This window comes from Passer montanus, unplaced genomic scaffold (assembly GCF_014805655.1).
Source record: "Passer montanus isolate IOZ18808 unplaced genomic scaffold, ASM1480565v1 scaffold16, whole genome shotgun sequence".
NCBI lineage: Eukaryota > Metazoa > Chordata > Aves > Passeriformes > Passeridae > Passer > Passer montanus.
In genome coordinates, this window is record NW_024363160.1 from 3,838,451 (window position 1) to 3,864,950 (window position 26,500).

The window sequence follows — 26,500 nt, forward strand, 5'->3', positions numbered from 1 at the left end:
ATATGCAGTAATAACTAGAGCTGTACTGAAACTACATTTACTTTTTAACTCACTGAAACTGCATCCACAACAGATCATTTTTTCAAAGACCTGAATACAACTCTGTAGAACACCAAAATGAATACTCTTCATAACCTCTTGAACCAGCTACTTCATCAGTGAGTTTAGAAGACAAAATTGTCAGCTCCTAAAGTTCAATTTCACAGTACCTACTGATAGCCTTCAGAGATTACACTGTAAACCATGTAGCTGACAAAGTGGATACAGGAGTTGAGCCATAAATATTTGATCTGTGTTGACACCAAAGAGTTGTGGAACAGGTAGTTTGTGTTAGTTCAGTCTTGAAAGGAAACATTCCAATCACCGTTTTAAGGAAAAGGTGGCTCACTTTAATAACCACAGGCATTGGTCACTATTTAACAAGACATTCTAAAAAAAGTAATCACAATTTTTCTGATAGTAGTTTACAAGTGGATGGTATACATTAAGATACAGAGGTAGAATTTCACTTTTACAATGCTTCACTAATACAGATTACCAAATTCAAGGCACAAAATTGTTCGCTTTACAAAAAATACTGTAAAAATGTCATTTGCTGTTCTACAATGTGAGTACAACTCAAAAAAAATCTTTACACCCTTTCATATTCTGAATGTAGAGTTGCATCAGGCATTATTCTATTTCTCCTTTGCTAATAATTGGCATTTGACCAGCACTTACATAAACAGTTTGTATCTCAGCTGAGTTGCTTTGTCTTTTAGGCACAAGTCCAGTTAGAGAATTCAACACAACAGTTTCCTTGGGGGGTGGGGGAACTCTGTCAGAAGTAAGAATGAGGAAGAAGAAACATGTAGTCCATAATAGTAAATTGGACTCTGACATATAGCGGGAAATGGAACAGAGCATATTTCAAATTAAGTCAACTTGGAAAAAAAGTCAAATTAAATCACTGACTGCATTCCTAAAAAAAACCAGATGCCCAGTACAAGTTTGCTTTGACAGTATGTAAGACATTCATTTGCCTTTGAATTGGCAGAGATTTACAAATTTCTTTTCATCTTTGTTTAAATAGAACACACACAGTTGCAACAAAAGAGAATTACACCACAATTTGGCCATGTGTCCTTTAGAGAACGTGGGTGAATGGGTGAAGAGATGCATTCAGAAACTGTCCTTGAATTTGCTATAAGATCATGAGCAGTAGCTTAAATTGCAAGATTTCCCTCCTTTCCTAAGTAACATAAGGAAAGTCAAATCATTTCTGAAGTATTCCATCTTCTGGTTGGAGGCAGCTCTTAGAAGCCTTAGCAGACTAAGGAAGAGATATCACACAGTGCATCCCTACAACAAGTAGTATGACTAGTTTACTGTACATACAGTGATATTCTAAAGGACAATGGTGGCAGCTACATTGTAAATTCATTTGAGTTACCTATCACATTTCCCAAGTAAGTACTCTAGTCAGTTTTATTTACAGTATATAAAAATCCATTGATTTTTAGAGTTCAATACACAGGTTTAGGACCCAAGAGAATGCCACAGTAAGATGTTGACATTTGCATCTGTTAGATGCAAGTGCACTTTGCAATTCAGTCATGTAACATTATTGCATTCACCTATAAATGTTAGTCCATCCAAAACTGTTAAATTCCATTTTTTGCTTCATTGTTGTTTGTAGCCTGTTTCCGTTGAGCGATGAAAGGATACATACACTTGTCTGCTCCCAAAAATCGATACATGCATACCACTGCTTCAAATGGCAGAATACTGGAAAAAAGAGGTTATAGATTTGTTAGAAGACAGCATAAAACAAAAATCTCTGCTTATATGCACTTGTAAATACATGTACTTACATGCACTATGCACTTGGTCTCCTTAAAAACAATATAATACCTATTGGAGAGTCTTCTTAAAAGACTTAAGGGATTTTAATTTCACAGGGATACTTTCAGAGAGAATTGAAATTCTAGAGTCCCAATCATACAGGCAAGCAGAAAGGAGAAAGAAGCTGTTTATTCACATGCTTCCATCTTAGACCAGATTTTCTGTTTCCTCACAAGCAGTGTGATAGTTTGCTTTAAAGAACAGGGGCAGGGGGGATGGGGGGCAAGGGCATCACAGAAGGCCTGGTAAAAGCAAAGCGTCTGCTAAAAGCCACATCAGCAGAGGTCATCAGACATTTAAGATATTCTTTAATGTGGGATTAGTGTTAGTTAATGCCATTCTTTGATCACCAGATGTCTAACAACCTTGATTTATATTCTAAACTCAATCATCCATCCTCAAGAAGAAAGGTCCAAAGTAAAGAGAGTAATTTCCATCCCCTCCTCCAGATAAAATTCTAAGAGGTGATTATGTGATGGATACCTGGCTACAGATCCCCCCCTTGTTCTTACATGAACAAAACATTTTTTTTATTTCAAGTGTAATACTCAGGGGCTCTAGTGAAGGAATAAAATGGGATTCCTTAGGGCCTGGGAATGGCAGCAGGCACTTGTTCAGTAGCAAGCAGTACAATTCCAGCCATTAGGAGTAATGACCACTAAAGCACCAAGAAGTAGATGTCACTGGTACAGGTGTCTCCAGTGCCAGCAGTACTGCTTGTGCAGTGACTGGAGGGCCTTTGATCTAAAGGCTGCTGCCTGGGGCACAGATTATGCAGAAGCTTTGATCTCCCTGTTGGAAGTTGAAGTGTTGAACCAAGAAAACCCAAAGGGCTTTTGATGTGGCTGTTGCTGTCTAAGGCACCGCTTGTGCAGGAAGCAGTGAAGCACCCTCTGAGCTTCTGGGTGAAGGAGTTAGTTCTTAAATATACTGACAGTGGCCTTCATTTGGTGTTAGAATAGACACATACATCTCTCTTCCAGGAAGGAGGTGAGCAGTGACTATACCTCTATTTTTTGATGAGCCTGTCCACCAAGAGACACTTGAGCAAGAGAAGAATAACCACCTTGTAAGTGGAATAAAAAATACCAAGGTGCTCAGTTTCAACCATCCCTTGCAAAAGAAAATAATACAATGCTATGTTTTAGATTCCTCCCACACACTACAGATTTAAAACAAAACACAGACACCTGTGAAGCTGTTCTCCATAAACTATAATTCAAGTGATGGTATATCATAGGAATTGAAGCAGCTCCTGCATTATCCTGCATCACTGAAATATTAGCCTGGTTGCAGTTTGAAACAGTTTTCATTCTACAACTGCAGTGTGTTAGAATGAAAGAAGTAATTCATTTAAATAGACTTTTTGCCAAACTTAGACTCTGAAAATTAGTTCTGAAAGTACCAGTTGGCAGTTTATCTACCATATCTGTGCAAGTTCTGAAGAATCTGCAGGTGGGAAGGGCCTTCTCACACACTTGTTCTAGAAACAAGCAGCTAGAGATTTTTCTGCTGATAACTGCCTCATGCCCCATTCCTAAAGAGCAACTCCAACAGTGGAATTAAAAGTCCGTTAAAAAGAAAATAGGAATCCCAGGAGGATGGAAGATACAAGAAGGTTAAAACAAAGATGCATAGATACACAGGACTTCAGTTACATGAGGCTTACCAAATAAGCAACTTAAAAGCTTGCATGCCAAGAGAGACATGAATTCTAGCAAAATGGCACCTATGGCCTGTATGGGTGGGAGGCTGTTTGTATCCAGCAAGTGGACATGAAAGTGGACATGCTCATGTATTTTGTGGATTGCATTGCCAAATAACTGGCACTTCAGTTCTTACCTTTTCATGAAGGTGACCATGTACATGAGGCGAGGTGTGCAGATCATTGGCTGGTCTGTAAGGATGGCTCTCATAGCCTGTTTGACACAGTATTCAGGTTTCAAGGGTGGAAGGAAAGGCTCAATTTCTTTTCTGGAACATTTGATTAAGACAGATTAATATGATACCCAAAGGACCACAGATCCCAGTGAACAGTTCATTAACTCAATTTCTTTGGAACTTTTTTATATTCACTGTAAAGTTACGAAGACTATATCTCAAAACTTGCATTGCCTGTGTACAACAGAACAGAAGACCATGAATTCAGAAAGTCTCTTTTTGAGTCTAACACTAACATATACTAAAGCAGATATAATATTTAATATTTTTATGGTAACACTTGTGTTACCTTTAAATACTTTTATAACACTACAAGCACAAAGCAGAAAAAGAATTCTACTCACCTGATTCTGCACCCTCTAAACATTCCTGTATCTACAAGATAAGGGCAGACTAAAGTAGTTTTGATTCCATCCTTTTCAGCAGCCTTCAATTCATGGCTCAAAGACTCATGGAAGCCTACAGCTCCAAATTTGCTGGCACAATAATCCTGTGTTGGCAATGAACGAAGCAGGAAAAAAAAAAAAGGGACAGATATGAATGATGTTCAAAGCCAGCATACCTGAGGTGATTCTGCACAGATTTTCAAAGCAACAACAGAAGACGCCCACTGAATAAAGCATCACATCAACTCATTTATCACTTTACTTTTTAGGTAATTAGCACAGAATCATGAAAGCAGGAAAGCTGAATGTAGGAGGATATTACCTTGGATTCAAGTCTTTTGAATCAGGCAGGCTCACATGACAAGTTACTCCAATTACCATTTTGCTTAATAATAAATGGTGCAACAAAGGACTGAGATACCTAATACTACCTTGGGTCAGATTTGAAAAAGCTTGACGAGTTGGCAGGGCATAAGTGTAAAAATCTTAAAAGTGTTATTTTTAAGGTTAGTTTCAACAGAAGACACAACCAAGATTTGAGTTTTTCTATGAGATGCACAAATAACTCAAACACTACTGCTGTCTATGCAATTACTTTATATTGTTGCTGAACTAAGTGTGCTTTCAGTTGGATGCATCCATCTCTGTTGGTGGTCACACCCAGTCTAGGAAATTCCTTGTAGCTTTCTCAAGACAGTAAACACTCCAAAAAGCCCTAAGTTACACCATCTTCATTCATTTATGTTATGAAACACTGCAGTTTAAGGTCCTGGATTGAGCCTTACCGACATGCAAAGAAGCCTATACTTATGGGGTAACATGACCATTATTATTTTAGACACCTTAATTAATTTTCACTAACTGAATGCTTTTTGTTCACACTTGCATTTGTATTAGTGACTTAGAAAATGACAAGCTCTAATCCTAACTTGTTCTTACGCACAAGATAAGTCTCACAAACCGGAATTCTCAAACACCTGCTAGTGAAGCAGGTAAGCCATATATTCTAGAATGTTTGCAGTCATTTCCTCACAGAAACAAACATTACTTTTGAAAGCCCTTGCCTTTGGCTTCAAGCTTAGCATTGAAGAATTTGACAGGAATGGGCTGAACGGCTCCATTCAAGCTCCTAAATTTAATAGGTAATGCAAAGATCACCCGGCATTCTGAAAGCCCCAGCCATCCTAGATTTTTGCTTTAAGTGCCAACTCCACCATCCAAGTAAATGAATGCAATGCCTGGCCAAGTCCTGTGGCTCCCACTCACAGGGAGCCATGTGTTGAATGTGTTGATATGGTACTCAGCACCATAATCTCCAAATATCTTTGAAGATTTGACCTTATTTCCTCTAGCTGATAATATTAAAAAAACTTATCTTTGGCAAAAAGTGCCAAATTTTTTGTTCATTATAGTCTAACAAACCTCCACTCCAGCAGTACTGAATAACCCCAAGGAACTTGCAACTGTCACAATGTGTCCATGGTTCATTTCCAGCATCTTGGGAAGGAATGCTTTAGTGGTCTACAAAGTAAAACAAAACAAAAGAAACAAAAAACAAAGTACACATAAGTAACAAAAAAATCACTTCATGAACAATTTACATTAGCAATGAGCTCTCAGAACCTCTCAGTTTATTATCAAGAACATAGAAATACAATCATTTTACAGGTTTTGAACTTGAGTTTGTCAAAAATGCTAACAGAAAACCTACAGCTTGTTTGTGAATCCAGAGAGCAAGGCAGCAAGGATTATGTCTACAGAACTCCTAAGGTTAAAGGATCAGTTGAGCTCAGACGCGTTTATTTTTCCAGAAGAGACTAGTTATCAGAAGGAGATAATTTGACCTTAAAATGGAAGCCACATTTTTTTTAAAGACAGAAAATGAAATGCCAAGTGTTTAATTACACCATCCAGCACATCTCTGTTGAGGCCAGTACCAATTATCAGTTCTAATTATTGACAGTGTTTTTAAGTTAGATATTGCTAATTTTATCCAAGTAACTTATTGCCTTAGGAATTTTATATTAAAAGAAATACTACAGGTGGAGTTTTTGGTGTTGTTACTTTTTACCCACAATAGAGCTAACATCTGCTAGTTTAAATTACCTCCCATCTTTATTAGTATCCATAGCACTGCTACAGCTAAAATGATAAGATATAAATTTGTGTTACTAATTCCTTGAAAGTTTAAAAATACAATAAAGCAAATCTTAAGATGAAACTTTTATTTTAACCTCCAATTTTTGTGTTTTGATTATAACAAAGTTTTTTTCTGTTTAAAAACCTGAGTCAGAGTAAACATCTTGAAAAAAATTAAGTTTTAAGCAACACACATTGAAGGTTCTTGCTGGAAGATCACCCCTACCAGAATCTTTGTCATCTCTCTTCTGAAGCTGATGCAACACTTCCCCATTTTAAATAAGTATTAATCAGAGCACCATATTTACAACAAAAATCAACAAACTAATAAAATGGTATGTGTAGTTATGATGTACTTCACCTTTTAGGTTGTCAGTGTACTACATGAGATCACTTCTAAATTGCTCAAGAACTTCAGACAATGCTTTTTAATCACAAACATGCCTAGTTAATATGTTAATCTATAAATGACAGAGCTACTAATCTATTCCAACTCAGAACCATGAATGCTTTATCCTCCCAAAAACCAACTTTTCCCATGTAATTTGTATCCAAACTCAGAGCATGCAAATGTCCCTTAAATATTTCCAACTTGCTTAATTGTTGGTCTGAGTCTTGTCAGCTGCATTCTTAAAAAGACATGCAAACTATAGCTCAATCCATCTAATTCCATTCTTATGCTGTCTGCATTTTCCAATCACAGACGTCAGGACAGTTTTGCTCTAATGATTTTCACATGTTCTTGTACAACATTTTTGCCTGCAGGTGTTAAATGACTAATCCAGACCTCCTAACACCACACAAAAGAGTGTTTTCACTGGACAGCTGGCAGATGATAGAAGATTAACAGACCTCCTGACTCCTTGCCTTTTCTACTGTTGATTCATACAACTCCTAGATTCTGTCATAACTACATAACAAAGCTAATTATAAAAAATAATCTGAGAGCAAGCTGCCTTGCATTTGTTTCTTTCCTCATGGCAGGGATCTCTAAACCTCTTACACAGAGCCTCGGACAAGAATTCAGTTTGCTGTTAAACTAATCTGTGCCAGGCACACAAAGTTTCAGCCTCTCTTCCCATGTTGCACGGCAACAAAGCCGAGTCATCATCGGGCATGGCCACCCGAAAAAGAGGCTTCGCTTGGATGGCACTGAAGTTTTACAGAGTGTTCTTTATTTGCAGCCTGCCTTGCACACTGCAACACCAACAGTGTGTATGCCAACCCTGATCCTCTGTGCTATCCCTGTACGACATCCACGCTCCCAGCTCAGTCCTGTTAAATGATTTACTCCACTCCCCAACATTTGTCAGCTCCATCAGCAGTTTCCACTTATGTCTCAGCTATCTGTCCACATCACATTGGAATGACTGATTGCCACCTCACATTGCCAGAAAGCTTGATAATGCGGACTGAAGCTCTGGCTGCAAACCACAGCAACTACAGAAAAGGGCCCTTGAAGTTTGTCTTGGGGTAGAGAAAGAAAGGAAAGAAGTAGTGACAGATTTTTTTCTTACCACTTTCAAGGCATGAGTCAGTATTGTCTTCCAAGAGATCAACGGGCAAGTGCACCAAGCTATTATCTTTGTTATGGCACTGCTTTTTTTCCTCCTTTTTTTGTTGTTTTTAATATAGTGAACTATAACTATGTGTCTGTAAATGTCTATGTTTAGCTTGGCTGAGGAAGAGAATTTTCCAAGTCATATATATATGTATATATAAATATGCAACATAACCAGACTAGTAAATTTCAGAAAGCCCATTCAACTGTGCCATACTATTTCAAAGCATAAAGATTATAAAAACTGAGTTTTCAGAGCTTGTGGCTAAAGTTACCCATTTTCAACCAGATGAAATTGGTACATTACAAATACAGCTTGCTGAGGACACTTGGGTGACGTCTTCAGCATCTCAAGTGTAGACTTGAACAACTCCCAGCAGCAGAACTACAGTCACTTCATCTAAGTCATCTCTTAAAAGCCATTTATGGCTAAATTGGAAAAAAACCCCACAGCTCGTCTACTTTAAAGACAGAAATTCATGGAAATCTTTGCATGAGACCTCAGTGTTCTGAGACAGCCTGTTCGGAGCAAGCCCTATACTTTGTCATAGCACATTATCCCAAAAATCCACTTAAAATCTGAAGCTGAGGGAGACTACAAAGATAACATAACTATCATATGTAGAAAACTTAGCAGTCGAGTATCAGCATCTCCTCTAAATGGATGTCAGAGAAAGTCATCTCGATTGCTGCCATCCTCCAGCCATCTGCAGCAGCTGGGAGTCAGCACTTGAAAACAAGCACTGTCAGAGGCAGACACACCCTACCGGGGGATGCATTTCCAGGCTCAGAGTAAATGCTTGCCCACTGCTCCTCCCAGCCTCCTCTCGCTGGGAAAAACAATCCCAAAGTGAAGTTATTCTTTCGTGGTATAAGCAATCCCCAAATAAATCAGTGTTCTTACTGAGCTCCTGGCACCACACACGTCCTTGATCAAAGCAGCTTCCTCCATACTCTGATTCCCAGTTTTTCTACCCGTTACATAAACCAGATCAACCTAGTTTCTTGTTTCTAGTTTCTTTCAGCTTCAACTACATCTGCCTACCAGACCTGAAGTCTTCTGTGTGCTTGTTGTGCTGCTGACAAACCAGTTAAGAGTTTGACTGGTTTCGGGCAAGATGCCTCCTGGGTGGCCTGCCCATCTGGAGTTTGTCTGAACAGGTACACAGACCACATTAGTCTTCTGAGGTGATGCATGGACATGCTAATCCTCCATTAAGAAAAAAAAAAAAAATTAGACACCAAGCAAAAGATGGGTTTTGTCCATGGCATTAGAGGTCATGAACCAGGCCCCCAAAATAATTCAAATCAAGTCAAGTGGTTTAATCGAACTATCTGCCTTCTGGTTTGATCCTTGAAGCTTCAGTTTTACCTCTCACAGCTGCACAGGAAGACATTTAACCAAAACATAGAAGTATTTAAAGTCAGAGCTGGGTCATTTATTCATGACAAACACACCACAGTTTTCAACACTGAGGAGAAACCAGTAAGTAGAATATAGAGGATGAAAAGAATTGTGATGCCTCAGGGTGAACAGTCAGGGAAGTTATGCAGTGCTCAATATCGAGAAATGCAAGTTAAGCATCTTCCTCACCCAAAATTAACCTTTTGGGTTTTTTTTAAAGTGGAAAAAAACCCCAACAAAAGCCAAAATAAAAAAGCAAACCCCAAAAGCATAGTGAGAACATGAATTTTCTAACCTGCAGTATACTATAGACAGAAGAGACAGAACATATAAAGCTGTTGTGAACAGAATAGAGCTAATTTTTCAAACTAGTTCAGTCCTTAAGTTTTTTGGAACCTAGAGATTTCATTTCTAATCTTCTGAGCATGTTCCTCTATGTTTTTGAATATACCAATAAGAGCAGACTATTCCCAGTAGCTGTAACCAAACTTCTATTTCATGTGCACCCAGCTTAAATGACTTATTTCTCACAAGTGTGAAACTGAACAAGCATTTACATGTCACTTCATAGCTTTCGTAATCTGTTCTCAACATTTTGGTTTACGGCAAATTAACTTCTAACAGTCTAGCACTTCTTCCCTCCCCTTCCCCAAATTCTTTAGTTCCATTCTTAATGAAACAAAACTCCAAAGATTGTGCAACACAAAGAGCAGCACAGCTGCAATGTCAAGACAAATTAGTCTAAATACAGCAAATGAGAATATGAAGAAATACTGTGTTTGGGAAAGTGATTTTTTTAATTAAATTTGGGATTAATTATTTTTAAAGAAGAAAGCAAGCATCCACAGAAAACAATGTTAGCTGTATGCAGCTCAAAACAATGGATACTGAATGCAGAAAGCACATCAAAGTAGAAAAGTATGTGCTACCTCATGTTTAGAGAGTTGCCTTTATAGCAAAGAAAGAAATAAACAGGTACCAACATAAAAGGTCTTTTAAGTTTCTCTTTTTCAATACAATACATTTCTTTATACTTTCGGCCTTCTCTCAACAGCCTTTCCAAACTATTTTAATGGCATAAACAAGCTGTACTGTAAGGTTGAAGTACCTTTATGCCAAAATCTATGCCAAAGGTCAGTTTCCATAAAGCTCCTTCAGGTAAGGAGCATGTTATGCTTTTGAGGCTTATCAAAAGAGGTGAGTTTTCACATCACTAGTTATACACAACAGTAGTGTACTGGTATAACAGAAAACATTTTCTCCCAAGCCACAACTATTCCTGAGGGCCAGAGCAACTGCCTAACAGCACAAATGAGTGCACTTCTGGGTAAATGCATTGTTTCATCTTCATATTAAAAACTATTCAGGCAAATCCAAGAAGCAAAATTGGCATGGTTAGGCAAGGACTCACATCCAGATACCTCTGGGAACTAAGGTACCAAAGACCATAGCAGCCTGCTGCCACAATTGCTAATTTGTTAATTTAACTAACAGTGACTAGAAAGGTTTTTAATCTAAAATACATGTTATATCCTCCTTCTTCTTTAGCATGGACATACAGTCTTCTTTTCTTCCTATTCTTCTTCACAGCCTACAGCACAGCACACTGCAAGTTCTCTTACTCCTGTGCAGGACAGCATGTGGCCACTCCACCCTAGAACCAGAGATTTCCACATGCCCCAGTTTTTTGTTCCATTCCATTCCAGTAATTGAGAAGAAAGCACCCAAGGTCGGACAAAAGAGCACCTCTAACTTTTCTGCAGTCTTACCTGTAGCAGGTTTGTCCAAACTATGTGGTATTGCACTAATGCACCACTATATATGCTGAAAGAGAAAGGAAGGTGCCTGAAAGGCAGAAAGCCCCCATGGCAAGCTTATCAGTAAACATAACTGAAAATAACTGAAGTTATTTTCAGCTACAGTCATATAGGCCAACTTATTTCAGAAGACAGCCACTTTACATACAGTTTATAAACACAGGTTAAAACCTCACTGAGAGAATTGCAGGGGAAGTCATCACCAAATGGTTGGAGAAAAGGCCTTGAAAATATACCCTAGAACTCTTTCATAGGAGGATTCATCAAAGTTAGGCAATGTAATATCCAAAGTGCCTTCTCACGCACCAAAGTATGAAGTTGCAAGCCTGCCTTTAACCATTTACTTTCCTTCTAGCTTTTTTATTTGGTTCCAAAGAGAACTGAGAATAATTACTTGACATTTGCACTATCATCTCAATTACTTTTCCCATATAACCTCCACATCCATCCTGAATTCCCCTCTACAAGCATCTCTGAAATGTTAGCTTAAAAGTGGGAACAGTAACTGCACTATGACTACATGAAAATACCAAGGAGTGAGTTGAAGACTAGAGAGACCACACAACACAAAGGATGTAGTTCTGACAGTAACAGGCTGAATACAGCAGGCAGACAGAAGTCTATAACTACTGTTGACCTTGCTAACACAAGGGACCAAAGCCGTACTTTAAAGGACCTCAGATGTCTCTACTGACTGTTTTCAAGAACTGCTGGGCCCCTTCTGGATAATTAGCCACTGTCTAAGTAAATATTTGAATAGCTGTGGAAATTAGAGCTATTTTTGATCTTTGGTTTCTATTCACAAGAAACGATAATGAACTATAGGTCAGAATTGCACAGTCTTCTTAGAGTAATGAATTAAAAAATAAAGTCACATTTCTCTGATTTTTTAATAGGACTACCCAGATCCTTTTGAAGCAAAAAGGATCAGAAGTTTTTGTGTTAAAAGCAAAACAGGAAACTATTCACAGATTGCCCTTAAGTGTGCCTTGCACAGGCCCTGCATTCAGAACAAAAAAGCTAGACTTTCCAATATTTCATCTCAAAAGAAATCCCTTTGTTATTTATCTCCTGGCAGGCAACACAACCTTTAAGTTCTCACTGAAGGTTTATTTGTCCTTCACATAAAAACCCACTGTTTTGGGGCCACGGGGATTCCTTTAATATTGAACTGCACCAGCAGTTAATGCTTAACATACATGCACAGTAATAATGCCTCAATTGCCATGCAACCAGGAGCCCACTAAACAACATGACAGACTTAAACAAAAGTCTATCATGATGATGAGTAACACAGAAGCAAAGCCACACATACAATCCCCAATACCTTGGATAGCCTACATTAGCAGACAGAGATAAATCTACTCAGTTTAAGAAGTGAAGGTAATAAAATGAATACCATCAAGACATTAAGTCACAAATGAAAAGAAACATCAATTAATTTAAAACTGTATTTAATTTACTGAGAAATAGTAATGGCATACTTTTCTTCTCTCCCAACTCTGCATGAAATACTGCATTGAAGTACATGAAGTCTTAAATTAGTAGAAACATAAGCTATTATTTGATTCACTTGGTTTATAATTTATTATTAGTTTATGGAAGTAATTTTCTCTACCCTCATGACCAATGTACATATATAAAATCCCCCGTTTCTCAACAGACATATCAAATCAGCAGAGAAGCATTAAAGTTGTACAAAACAAGGTTAAATCCTATTTACAGAAGTTTGTAAGTGGGTTTGTTAGTAGCAAGGAGCATCTGTCACACCATTTGCTGAAGAATAAGTATGCTACAGCCCACATTTACATTACTACATTGTTTAGCATCTGTACTGTTTAGGGTTCAGTTCCAGAATTTCTCCAGTTTTCAAACCAATAGTCACCACTTTTCCTATGAAGAGTTCAGTTATCATAGTGGTTCCTCTTTTACATGGAGCTAACTCATGTTGAGTTTATCAGACAAAAGCTGAAACTGAATTAAATAGTTTCCTTAATCAGAACTTAGTGCCACAAAGCTGTTTACAATGGGTAGACAGTAAAGATAAGATAAGTAATGCTATTAAACAAAAAAAGCACACAGGAAACTAATACCACTAGTTATCTCTCAAACATTAATCATTGATTTCCACTCTTTACTACTAGAACTAATTATGCTATGCCTAGAGCAACTGAACACTGCCTTTTGTGTAGCTTGTTAACAAGGCTTAGTTGAAAAAGGCTGTGTCTACAGAGAGAGGGATATGAAAAATGCTTAGGGAAGGACATTGCAACAGAAACTTTTATTACTGTTGTCTTATCACATCACTACATTTTCTCCCCCTCCTTCCTTAAGGACTTAATTTCCTGTGATCTTACCCCACACTGGGGCAGAAAACAGCTTTGTTCTCCCTCTCATCTAAAGTGTAGGTTAAGTACTCAAGAACACTACCTAAGTAATACAATTCTGACTTCAGAAACTTGCCTCTTGAGCATCAATGTGGAAAAGGTGTCCCTGTAAGCTTTACAGTGCTCTGCTGCTAATCAGACTTCAAGGTCTCTTCAGTAAAGCTTTTCTGCATCCCCCACCACTTCATCAAACTAGATTTTGTGTGCACCATAACCTTGAGCAGGGGTTTAGGTACATAGAACACAGGCGAAAGTAGCCCTAATTTCTCTTAAAGAACACTTTTCACATCTGTTTAGGAGTCACTACTATATAGAGTTTCTGGACATAAAGAAATTGAGGTATTCAAGCTGAACTATCCTTGATATCACTATACCAGCAAATGGAATTCAGAGCCTTTATGTTATTGATATGCAGCCTCCACCTTTCTGCTCCCAAGAACTTCTGTATTTTTTTCTTCCTAAGATATTTTAGATTTATGTGTTTTTTTAAATGATTTCCATCTTCAGATGTCAGGCCTGAACTGCAAAGTGTCCAATCCTTCTAATGTCTATATGCCACCAGTCATTTCTGTGCAAACATCTGGTTGTCTTTAAAGGACATGTTTGTACCTATACAAAACCATAAATGCACACTGACTTGTCCATGTCCGCCTGTACTTGCTGATACTGCTTGGCTGATGTGTGAGTGCTTCTTATATATGCAGCAGTACACACAACTGCTTCAATCACTGGTTATACATTTGGACTTCTTCCCTCCAGAGTCTGCAAGTCTTTGATTTCATACAGCTATGAAAAACAAAGCACATTCTCACAGGTTGCCCAGAAAGGTGATGAAAATCTCCATCCTTAGAGGAATTAGAAAGCTGTTTGGGCACAAGCCTGGGCAACTGGCCTTGGCTGGCCCAGCTTGAGCAGGGGAGGTGGACCTGATGACCTTGAGGCCACTTCCCACCTCAGCCATTCTGTGATTCTCCACTTAAGTACACTAATTCTCTGTTCAACAGCCCATTCCCTCTTTCTCTCACAGAGGAAGAAGTTCATAAGCTAGCAGACACCTTGCACTCTTCATCACTGTGTTAACTGCAAGTTTATCAACACAGAATCTTAACTAACTGGAAAGGATGCCAACTCCTCTGCTACATCTCTCCTGTATCTCTCTGACAGGAGCTCTTGCCTGCAATACATTATCCTGATCTGAAACAGTGTCTGTTCTACTTCCATTTCTCCCTTGGTCTCAAGCCCCTCCAATGAAGCAGTGCAGAGCACCCAGCTGAATTTCTTGAGGAAATAACATATTTAAGCCAAGTTCAGCACATACATGTACCATACTGTTTTCAAAAACTAATTATGCCCCCCTGGCTATCAGAAGACCTCTAACTACAGCACCATGCCAGCTTCTTTAGGATATTCTGAGGTCTCACAAACAATTTTTTGCACTTTGAATTTTAATGGTTTTAAAAGTTGGTCAGAGCAATCCAAACATACTGGATTCTTGACAGCCAGCAATGAACAGGGGAAAAGAGTATCTCTGCCTAAGTCATGCAAAAGTGCAAAACATAAATTGCCAATGATGTTTGTTGTAAATGCCAAAGTAATCTAAAAGAGGAGACTGAATAATAGAGGTAGGATGGCATAGTAAGAGGGCCATTGGAAGTCCAGCTACGTGTTTAATCCACTTTACACATAAAACTAGACCAGCGTGGAACAAATGTATACCTGCAGACTTCTCCAGACAAATTTAGGGTACAACGAAGCACAAGAACTGAAGGTTTCAAAGTACTCACTTGCAAAAGCTGACCTCTTCCCTCCTGCTCAAAGGCATTTTATTAGACAAGCTGATATTTATTCTCTGTAAATATTAATCTCATTTTACTCTCAGACTATCATAGCTATCCAACCACAATTACTATTCATTTAAATGAAGTATTACACAGTTGGCAGCCACTGAAAAGTAAGATGCATCTTAGAAAGTGAATCCTTCTGCTCAAATCTGCCAGGTCAATATTTGAGCTTTCTATATAACCACAACTAACAAAGAGCTCCAATGTGGCTGTGACAGCACAGATACACTCCTGCAAATTCAGGAATTTAAATTACAGTCTGAGTAGGTAGCAGCACCAACCTTGTATTCTTCCACAGGCAGATCTGTCAGTAAAGATGACCTAAAAATAGGTTTATTCAAATATCAAATTTGAAATTACTTTAGAGTTTTCTATTCAAGTAAAAGAGGAAGTTAACACTTGCATACTCCTCTTCACAAAAGGTGGCTTAAGCCCTGCTGAAGTCAAGTGACTAGAAATTCTACTTTGTTTATATACTGACAAATGGCTGTGTCAAAGGATTTGTAGCATTTCAGAGCTATGTTGACATTAGTGTAACAAACACATTAGTCCCTCACCTTCATTAGCACAAGTTTGCAGCAAATGTCCAACCATTTGGAGAGCAGTTATTTATTGCCAGCTATTTGATAATCTTGACAAAAATGAAAAAATGCCCCTATGAGTCTGTGAAAAATACACATAACAAATTCATTTTAGAAAAAACTATTAGATAAGAGCTCAGAATATTTTGTTCAGTGAACAAGAACAGAATCCAACTTTTAAATCCACGTTTTTCTCCAGCTTGCCATAAGTTTAGTCATCTTCTGGACTATTTAGTAAAGCTTGGTATTTTAGTCTACAGGTTTCCAAAACATTACTAGAGAACAGTACTGTCAGAACTGCTTACAGAAAATGTGAAGTCATCATTCATGTTTTATGACTTATGTAGCAGGCTTTTTAAGAAGTGGCTAAGCAGAAAGGGACTGCCATATTTTATAGATACCTTAAGGCCAGTACCTCTGTAACAATGCAATTCCTAGAGTACTTGCAGGCAGATGAAAGCTGAGTCACTTTACTCATCCTGCCCAACTCAGTCCCCAAGTCATTGTTTTGAATCATCTCCTTCATAACAAGGAAAGTGATTATGCTACAACCAAGTATCTCACAAGAGGAACAAGACTAGAAGGAAAGTTTCTCCTTCTACATAGCAGTCTTACTTAGCGGAAATAGAAAACTAAGGAAGATGATATAGCTGAATAGAGATTTAACTTCAGTATTTCTTCAAGAAACAGTAAGACCCTAAAAGACTATGACTTCCTGCAAAGTAAGTCACTGAATGAGAAGTGACATTTCTAAAATGCATGAAGCTTTTAGGTTTTTTTTAAAACCCAGGTGTTTATGTTTCATACTTCTACCCACCCTTCCACAAAAGGGTGTACAGAAAATAAATAGTCTCAGCAGGTAAATTTTTGCTTCATAAGCCAACAAAGGATAAAATGATCAAAAGACTCCAGCTAATACAGTGACTAAACCAGCAACTAATGCAATTTTCAAAGATTCTGCTTGCACAGGCATTTTAAATAAACATCAGCAAACTACTCACTTTCTTAGGGGGTGAGTCTTCAGAGAGAGAAATAATTCCTTTGCCTGTCTGTGGAAACTATGCTTATTTCCCACAAGCTGAAACATGGCTCCAGCCTGTTTTTTTTCCACATTCTATGTTAGTAAAACTGATTTCCAGAGAAGTCAAACAGTGCAGTAGGCACAGAGATCACAGCAATCATAGTATTGTTTCAAGGTAAATAAACTAAAGCTGTTAACACAACATTACCTGATGTGTACAGAATGTTAGCTTACCTTTATCTAAGGGTTTTAACAGTTGTAATTAAAATACTGCCATCTCTTTTGAAGTCAAGTTGTTATATCCAGACTGTTATGCCAGTGGAGGATTTGTTATGCCTGGAATCATTTATGACTACTTAATTATTTAGAGGATGTAAATCCTACTCAGAAAAAAAAAAAAAGTGCAAGAATGAGGTTTCACTAGGATAATCACAGAGGCCCTGTTCAGCTATGTGGTTTTATCCTATTCCTCTTCACCTTTTCCCCCACACATTGGCTACTCCAAGTCTGAAATGCTGATGAGCTGATTCTACCCTTCAAACAGAAAATTGAATCAACTTGGGCAAGAAAACTGGCAGCTTTCCTCCCTGCCCTGCAGACAAGTTAGTGAGCTGAACCTGCTCACTCTAACACCAGCTGAATATAAAAACTAGCTCAAGGTAACATACAGATTTAAGGGATGGTCCCACAAGACAGACTGCCACCACTAAGCTGCCTTGTAGTTTCATCCTAGATCAACATGGATTTTGGACAAGTTACTTTTAAACACACACTCGTGAGTTTTTTCAAAACAATGCTGAAAAGGGGAGTGCTCGAGGAGCTGTCACACAAGTTCAAACAGATGGCAGAAGCAACCAGCACCAGGGCACATTTAGGTGCAGAATTCAACAGCCAAACAAACTTGAATTTCAAAAGGCTCACACTAAGTCAGCCACCTCAGCTCTGCAGCTGTTCCAGCATATCTTGGCCTACCATGCCCTCCTATCCCAGTTGTGATAACTCACTCATGTCAAGTGTTAATTTGACTGACATATAAATCATTTTACTAATATAATTATTTACAAGAACAGAGTGTTCATTCTAAAGTGTAAGCACAGATGTAAATCTCCCCCCATTTGTGACATATCTGCTTTCAAACTAAACCCTCAATCTCCAAGATTCTATGAATCTCAAAGTCTCTGCCTACTCACCTATATTGTAACTGCATTTTGAAAGACTGAAAGACTCTAATTTTTAGCAGATGAAGAAGTCTAAGACCACAGGTAAAAGCACAAAGCATCACATGCAAATCAGCTTCAGTTTGCCTTTGCAGAAAGACATCTGCCATTTTTCACAAAAGACAGAGAGTTATCAGTAAGTCAGTTTTACCATCAGTGTCAATAGCCAGAAACCTCAAAGGTCAAAGGGAGCAAGGCTTATCAAGTGAGTGATGCACTGGCTTTTACATACAGAGAATTGTGGAAAGATTTAGCACTAGAGTACATAAAAAAATCCTTTCCTACTCGCAGAAAAATCCCGGAAGCAAAATCAAAGCATGAGAAGCATTGGGAGAGAATAATAGTTCACAGCTGATAAGGATAAAAGTAGAAAAGATTGAAGAAGTGCAGTGCTAAAATGACAGAGATGGTGCTAGAAAACATAACATTCATCTTTCCTCAGCCTGTCTAGTCAGAGAAATTGATGACACTGAGAGCTATGAAAAAGGATTGCTTACCCACACAGATCATTTAAGAAAGGTCTTAGGCAGTGTTGCAAACACTGGGTTAGCAGGACACTTGGCTGCATCATAATTAGGATTGCTTTTCTCCAGCACTGAGCACACGAACACAGCTGTCTTCTCCAATTCTGGTACACTCACTTGGTTATTACAGAACATTAATAACACAACGACACAAAATTAACTTAGTTTTCATAAAATAAAGGTGGCTGTTACCTGTAGGTGGAAGAATCTGGAACTTTAAACTCCACTGCCCTCCTAACCTCTACAGAGCAAGAAAGGCATACACACATGGCCTTTTAGATGAGTATTTCACTGAAATATTAAAGAGCTGCTCTCTTCACTTCTAGCAAGGTTAGGCACCACGCTGGCAGAGACCACTGTCACATTCAAGGTTTTCCTGTCTCCCCACATCCTTCAGAAGTAACTGCATAATTGCAGACCAAAGCCAGGTCAGAGGTTTTTGCTTATTCAGCTGACCTACTGCGTTCCATAAGAAGGAGGAATATAACCATCACACTGATCATTCATCCAGGACCATGCCTTCAGAGAAGATTAGCAATCCTGAAAACATTCACACAGTTTGATGACAAGTCTCTAAGCCTCAGAAAAAGTCTAAAGGAGACTCAGGAGACTAAAGAGTGAGATCATCCCAAGTGCCTTACCTCTGCAAGCTATACTGCAACCCCAGCTTCATTTTAGATGGATGTAGAATTGCAAGCCACTTAATAAATAATACTTCAGATACGTTTCAAGTAGTCTTGGCGTGGTCTCTTCAGGACAACTTTCCCTTTCCTTAAGTGAACTTTCACAATGCTTTTCTGTGAAACATTATGGTTTTCACCTAAATTCTTCAAGCTTAATACAGTTTGGTGAATGGAAGCAAATGGCTGATGACACCTTGTGCTACCACCTTGGACACCAATCTACAGGCAACAAACAATCCATGGGTCACAATCTGAGCATCTCTATTTTCTGTTCCTTGAGACTCTAAGATCCGTGTGCCTTTCAAATAGTTCAGCAAATTAAATTCCAAAGTATGTCTGAGAGAAGCTGTCACAAAAGCTTGTAACTGTAACAGTTCAAGGAAAACACTATGGAAGGTCATTTTAAGCTGTTAACCAACTGGAATGAAAATCAAATACTTTACAGCATGAGCAAGAGGGAAGGGAAACACAGAAATTCAGCTGTCATTTGAACAAAAGTCAGCATTCTCCATCACACAAGGACGATGATGCTCTAGCACAGAAAATATATGTAGGAAGAAGGCTGGTGTTGTAACACATTCAAAAAAATCTTCAATATGATTTTCCCACAGCCCTGAGTGTTGCTAACTAATCAAGAGTGCTGTAATTTATTCTGCTCACACTTCTTGAAATGTAACTACTTATTTATCATCAAGATACAGTAGACAACGAAGAACCAGGACAGTACAGACTCAATAGCCCTTAGGGACTAGAGCTGAGAAACACGTGGAACAACTACAGTTCAGTGGGCAGCACTGTGGAATCCCAATTATAGATGCTCAAACTCATGATTCCCACACAAGGCAAATGAAGAGGCGTTTTGCATAAGACTAAGACCTACCTAGCACCTTATCCCTACACGCTCAGCTATGTGTGTTGACTCCTTGGATGAATACATTGCCAAAAGATTCACTTTTATCCTCCTCCATTACTATTCTGAAACTGGTGTAAGATTGGTGCTATGGTCAAAGCTCAGACATACAGGCACCTAATTAAAGGGTCTGGGTTGGAGTCTGCATCAAAAAAGAAAACTTTAAAAAAAATGAAAAAACATGAATGTTTTTTAAGTGATCACGACAGCTAAAACATAATTACAAAGGTAAGATACAGATACACATGAATTGCAAGATACAGGCTATAAAATTAAAGACTGCATGATGGTGACTGACAACTGTGCTTGACACAATGCTAGTCCTCATAGACCATAAAGTAAACCCAAAAGGAAAGCTCTGAACCAGCAGCATTGTGCCCACTTTAACTCCACCATATATATATATAGATATATATCCACCGCTTTACTTTCCAAATTTGCACTAAGTACACTGCTTTATAAAATGGGAAAGTGCACTTTTCTAGGGCCTGCATCTAGACTATATTTTCTCATTAGATATAGTCCCTCTATTTTTTTGTGAAATGAACACAAAAACATATGAACAGCACAACCATACCAAAGCACTTATAAGTTTTAAGTATGACTAATACGACTATTTCAATAGCTAAGAGTATGATTGCTTTTTCCTTCATACTCACTACCCAGCATACTACCACAGTATATGAAACACATGTGCTGTCCAGGGTAATTTACTGGTGGCATGGAGTTGGAATAATTGAGCAAAGGAAGAGCTAGTTTTGATGATACTTTTTGGATCACATACAAATATTTTGCTTGAACTTGATCTGGCTCATTTTTCAAATAAACGAGTCAAGAACATGTAGATTAAACTTTGTAAGTGAACTTGAGCATCTTGGGGTACATAATCATTAAAAAGAAAAAAAAAAAAACAAAGCTAACTTCACTCATCTGAAATACTAAATATAGCTGGGTGGCCTGTTAGTGGAATGTTCTGTCTGTATTTGATCAACAGTGCTAGAATCCTAAATTTGATAGCAAAAATTAAAAATCATGCCAACAGACCAAAAGACTTAGCAGGGTATAGTTTCAAATATCATAAGCTGCATTTTCTTCCATATTAGATTCTGTGTCCAGACTATGTGTAATACTTCTGTATTTGAACTACAACTATAGGCATAAGTGAGCTTTATTTAACACCAGGGAGCCTGAAGAGAAGACAACAATACATAAATATGATAAATTACAGGTAACTATAGGTCCTCCAAGGCTATAGCAATCCTGTCAGTCTAATGAGACTGATAAGTACAGCAGCTGCATCAATGGGTATTTGATTTAGTAACTCTGCATTAACCATCTTCCCAAGGTATATTTAAATTTTAGAGGTTTTCATGAATGCCCTAAACACCTGAGTACTGTTTCTCCCTCTAACCAGTATTTATCTCCCTCCACTAATGTCAGGCCATCTGAAAATTACTTCAATTCCTACAGAGATGCCAGCATATCTTCAAAAAAATCAAGCAGCTGTAAATAAATGGGAAAAAAAATACCCAGGCTAAGAAAGCAGTACACAAGTCTTTGAACTCTGGGTCCAAGTCTCTCTCTATATGGATTTTTTTTTTTTTTTTTTTTAATATGACAGAGCTGGAGCAGAATGCTTTTGCTTCCCCCTTATGGTAAGTTGAAGAGAACTCTAGGAGGAAAGCTTTAAGCTGAAATACTTGGGGTATCCACATGACAGGGAAACACAGATCACTGGTATCTCTTAGAGCAGAATACTGAAGACCTGTTGCACTGAAGGATCTTCATGTCACAGAATTTCAGAACCTTCTCATCACCCTGCACTGGCCCTTTCCCCAGCAACCAAAACTAGCAGGATTGCCCAGGTATTAATAGTGATGTCCAATATTCATATTTACTTATCCAGCAATAGATTATTTTTTCCAGAAGACATGTTAGAATAGGTACAAGACTCTCAAATTGTCCAAAAATTAAGTTTGTAGTTTTATTTGATATGGTGCCATTCTCTAAACCACAGCATTTTTGATACTTAACCTTTATTGTAAAACTACAAGAAAAAAGTCCAATTCCTATATTTACTAAAATCTGATTTAGCAACAGCTTTAAGTTATATTGTGAAAACATTTTTTGAAATTTGAATCCTGACACATCATAGAAAGAAAATTTCCTAGTCTGTAGAAATTCAGTTCTAATAATTGACAAGTGTAGCCAAGTAAGTTATTATTCTTGCAACAGACTGGCAGGAAAGATAGTGTTACACTCTCGCTACAATTTTATGCATCTGCAAATTATAGTAAACCAGAGCTGGCTTATTTCAAACTGGGAATGGATTTTGCCCCTATGTTTTCAATATCAGAAGCATTCAAGTTATCACAGCATGAAATAACAGGTTTTTAATACTGCAGTGGATTTTATGCTGTGGAAATTGCTACATGATGCAGTGGTGACATTTTTATATAGAACACTCATAGGAAGGATTACACAAATCATGCATGTCAGCAAAATGGAAAGCATCTGTTCAGGCTGTTGCATGCTGCTAAGGCTCTCTCGACTGCCAGTTTGTGATATGGTACATAGCCCAGTTGGAGTCACAACAGCAAAACGGTGACAGATTTTCATGTCACTGCCTACTGCAGAAGTTGGGCAGTCTTCCTCTGGTAGCTGCTAACACAAAAGCAAGATCAGATCACCTGCATTCTGCGTGGAGAATAGGCAATTAATCTGATGTCAAATGTTTCAAGGGACAATACTAGAGCCTTATTCTCAGTTTTTATATAGAAACACATTGAGGCTTGATTAATGATCAAGGGATGAAAAAGAATTTCCCCCAAACCACATTAAAAAAAAAACAAACCACCACAACACACCAAAACCCCAGAAAGCACAGACACTTAACTACTGAAGTAATATTACATGCAAGATCCATGTCTTTACAAAATCCATTTACAGTTTTTTGGACTAAACACCCTCCAAGAATACTTAAAAGCCTACATAATGCTCCAGAGTATTAGCTTTGCTTTTGGACCACCAGTTTAGCTGACACGGAAAAGACTAGCTGTATAAGACTTCACACATCTAGACACATTGTTCTATTTAAGTCAGCATTGACTTGCATCAAAAAAGTTGGCTTCAAATCAGCTGATTCAGATGATATCTTATGAATTAAGTAGTATTACTCTCAACAGAAGTCCACCCACTATTGGTCAAGCCAATCTTTTCAAAAAACAAAAGCAGGACATAGAATCTGCAGGAAGTTTACATATGAACAGATCCTCAATTAAATCTAAAGGGTGTTGACTACTCCTTTAAAACTTAAGCCAAAATCTCAAGTTCACAGTCCAGACATAGCTATACTTCTTGGAGTAATTTTTATTTTTTTAAAGCCACTTTACACTAACATTTAGAGATAGATGAATGGAACTGTTATGGAAACCCAATCATAGCAATACTAGAATCTAAGTTTAGTTTTCTATTACTGTAAGCCTCAGAACAGAGCGCTTTAAAAAGGTCTCTGAAACTGTTATAAATAAGTGTATGACTTAGGCCTGAAGGAAGAACAGCTGGAGAATTTAGTATCCTCCCATATTTTAACTCATGGTGATGTCATAATTTAGAGTTCTTGGAAACTGTCAATTCAACATTTAAGCCACATCAATAACAGTCATTAAATCTACTACACATCTCTATTGGCTTAAGCACCAATTTAACTTTCATTAAGGGGAACACACAGAACTCTTAATTATAAGAAGTCATATGAGCATTCTCAGATTGCTTTAAAATATATACTTTGAGACTTTAAAAGAGCTTCTAAACATACTATCTCCTGTGCACTCTCTGCAAGCTTTACAATACATTGGAAAGAGACTGCTCTGCCATTAAGTGTTTCACAGTGCAGATTTGAAGGGGCTCCTTTAGGGTTATGAAACAGCATTTCATTTCCATGTTAAAAAGTTGGCTTGGGAAGGCCTTCTAAGTTTTGAAGATGAGGTACTTTATAAAATTGTATTATGAAAAGGTAAGATCAGTCAAAGAAGGTTTAAGTCGAAGTACATTTCAGATTGCCTAATCCTTTCATTGTTATGCAAGTGTATTTCATAACCTTATTTGAGGAATCAAAGAACAGTTTTAATACTAACAATGGTCTCAGTCTGACAGCTAATGCTAACCCAAGTGTGCATCATGCCCTCCTTCAACACTCCAATTTATGTAACTCCACACCACTATGGGTCTAAAAATAAACCACATGGGAAAACAAGAGTAAGACCACATACTCGTTCTCCTTAATTAGCACCTGCTAGTTGTGGAGACAATACCATCCCAGAAACCACAGTTAAGATTTTCCTACTTCTACAGGCAGCCTCCAGAGAAAGCTATGAGGATAAACATGCAGGATTCCTGAAAAAGTGTTCCTGGCTTGATTTCTTGAGAAATCTTTTTTTGCCTTTCCTCCCAGCCTTCAAAAGGAACAATTTGCCTCCAAGGCAATTCAAACAACATTTTCAGCAGGGGTTTTAAAGATTTTTTTCCAGAAACGTGCAAGTTTGCTATTGTAATCATCATTAAAACTGTATGTTAAAGTTGCTAATGTGCTGGCAGAAGAGTATGGGAAGAAAGAAGCCATTCATTAACAGTAACAACCTTTAAGCAGATTCAGAGATTATTGCTTGTAAAGGATTTAATATCCAAAGCTACAGAAATGGCCACAAGACTTAAAACTCTGGAGTCTAGGAGGATGCAGCTGATTTAAAACTATTTGTTAACAATCTTAATACCGGCATTCCTGTCAAACAGAACAGTCAGTTCAAAACAAGAAAAACCCAAACCAGTGATCTACAAGTGAAAAAGAACAAGTGCAAACCTCAAGGAGACAGGAGTCCTGCAACAGCAGCTCATTTCCCAAAATTAATTACCAAAAAGGGCAGCAGAAAGGAGTTTATAGTTACCCAGAAGTGTGCGTGACAGTTAACCATCATGGTCCTCTCAATAAGCTCATCAGGACACTCCAGGAGATGGTGCCCAGAGACCACACCAGCATTGTTAACCAGGACAGACACCTCGCCAACCTCCTTGCGGACCCTCTCAGCTGTCATGTAGACATTCTCTCTTTTGCCCACATCACAGGTGTACGTGTAAACCTGCAAGTTGCAATGGGGCAGCACATCCTTCTCTCCATCTCCAGCCACTAAAGAACACAGATAAGAGAACAGAAGGGGTGGGGGGCAATAAAGTTCTTGCTCATATTTTGACATTCAAACAAGTAGCTGAAGCAGAAACACCAAATACAATTTCAAACCACCAAAACTTCTATTTACTTTGGTGCCATTGCACTACACCAGGAGTCAGCTATTTACTATCGCTGCTACGCGTTTTAGGAAAAGCTGCAGGTTTTAAAGCAGCTGCCGGAGTCCGAGGCTCCGCGAAGCGGCTCTGCGCTCACCGCTGCGGGCACAGGGCCGGCTCCGGCCGGCAAAGCGCCGTCGGGGCGTCTGACACTCCTGCGCGGAGCCGCTCTCGGGGCCCGCCGCAGGTGAGCGCTGCTCCGGGCTGGAGCCGCCGGGCGCGCAGCCCCGGCTCCCTCTGCCCCGGGCCGGGCAGGTGAGCGGCGGGGACAGCGCGGGGAGCCCCGCCGCTTACCTCCGGGGGCGGCAGCGGCCGCCTCCTCGGCCATCTCCCGGTAGATGTGCCGCACCATGCCCGCCGTCTCCTCGTTGCTCTGCGTGTTGATGTCCCACAGCACCAGAAGCGCCCGGCGCCGGGCGAACTCCAGGGCGAAGAGGCGGCCCAGGCCGCTGCCCGCCCCGGTGATCAGGCACACCTGCCCCGCCACACTTTTCTCTTTGGGCCGCACCAGCCACTTGGCCGCGGCCAGCACGAACGCCCACAGCACTCGGAAAGTCACCACGAAGAACTCCAGCAGGATGTTCATACTGCCGGACCGCGGGGCCGGCGGCACGGAGCCTCCTCGCCGCCCGGCACTCCGACCTGGAGCCGCCGCTGCCCGGGACCGCCCGCCGCGGGCACCGAGGGAGGCTCCGCTCACGGCGGTCCCGCCGCCGCGCTGCCCCGCTCCGTGCCGCTCGCCCCCGCAGCCCCGCCTCAGTCACACACGCCGAGGACGGAGCCCGGACACGGCGCTGCCCGCCTGCCCGCTCGCCACCTCCCTGTGCTGCCCCGTCCCGCCCGCGGCCCCGCTACTGGCAGTG

General features: G+C 39.3%; 1 protein-coding gene across 1 annotated transcript; it reads right to left on the bottom strand.

Moving 5' to 3' along the window:
* Window positions 1-366: 366 nt before the first annotated feature.
* Window positions 367-26,498, bottom strand: RDH10 (retinol dehydrogenase 10). The gene is made up of 6 exons (XM_039702969.1): window positions 25,932-26,498; window positions 25,241-25,479; window positions 5,634-5,732; window positions 4,170-4,315; window positions 3,727-3,858; window positions 367-1,767 (listed from the first exon to the last, which is right to left on the bottom strand). Exons 1-6 carry the CDS (start codon window positions 26,221-26,223, stop codon window positions 1,644-1,646), a joined length of 1,032 nt encoding a protein of 343 aa, XP_039558903.1. The 5' UTR covers window positions 26,224-26,498; the 3' UTR covers window positions 367-1,643.
* Between the last annotated feature and the right edge of the window lie 2 nt (window positions 26,499-26,500).

Coding starts and splice junctions, on each gene's coding strand:
- RDH10 (XM_039702969.1), bottom strand. CDS start 26,223: ATGAACATCCTGCTGGAGTTCTTCGTGGTGACTTTCCGAGTGCTGTGG. Junction 4,316..5,633: donor TCAGTACTGCTGGAGTGGAG/GTTTGTTAGACT, acceptor TTGCCAACACAG/GATTATTGTGCCAGCAAATT. Junction 1,768..3,726: donor ATGGTCACCTTCATGAAAAG/GTAAGAACTGAA, acceptor TCTTTTTTCCAG/TATTCTGCCATTTGAAGCAG.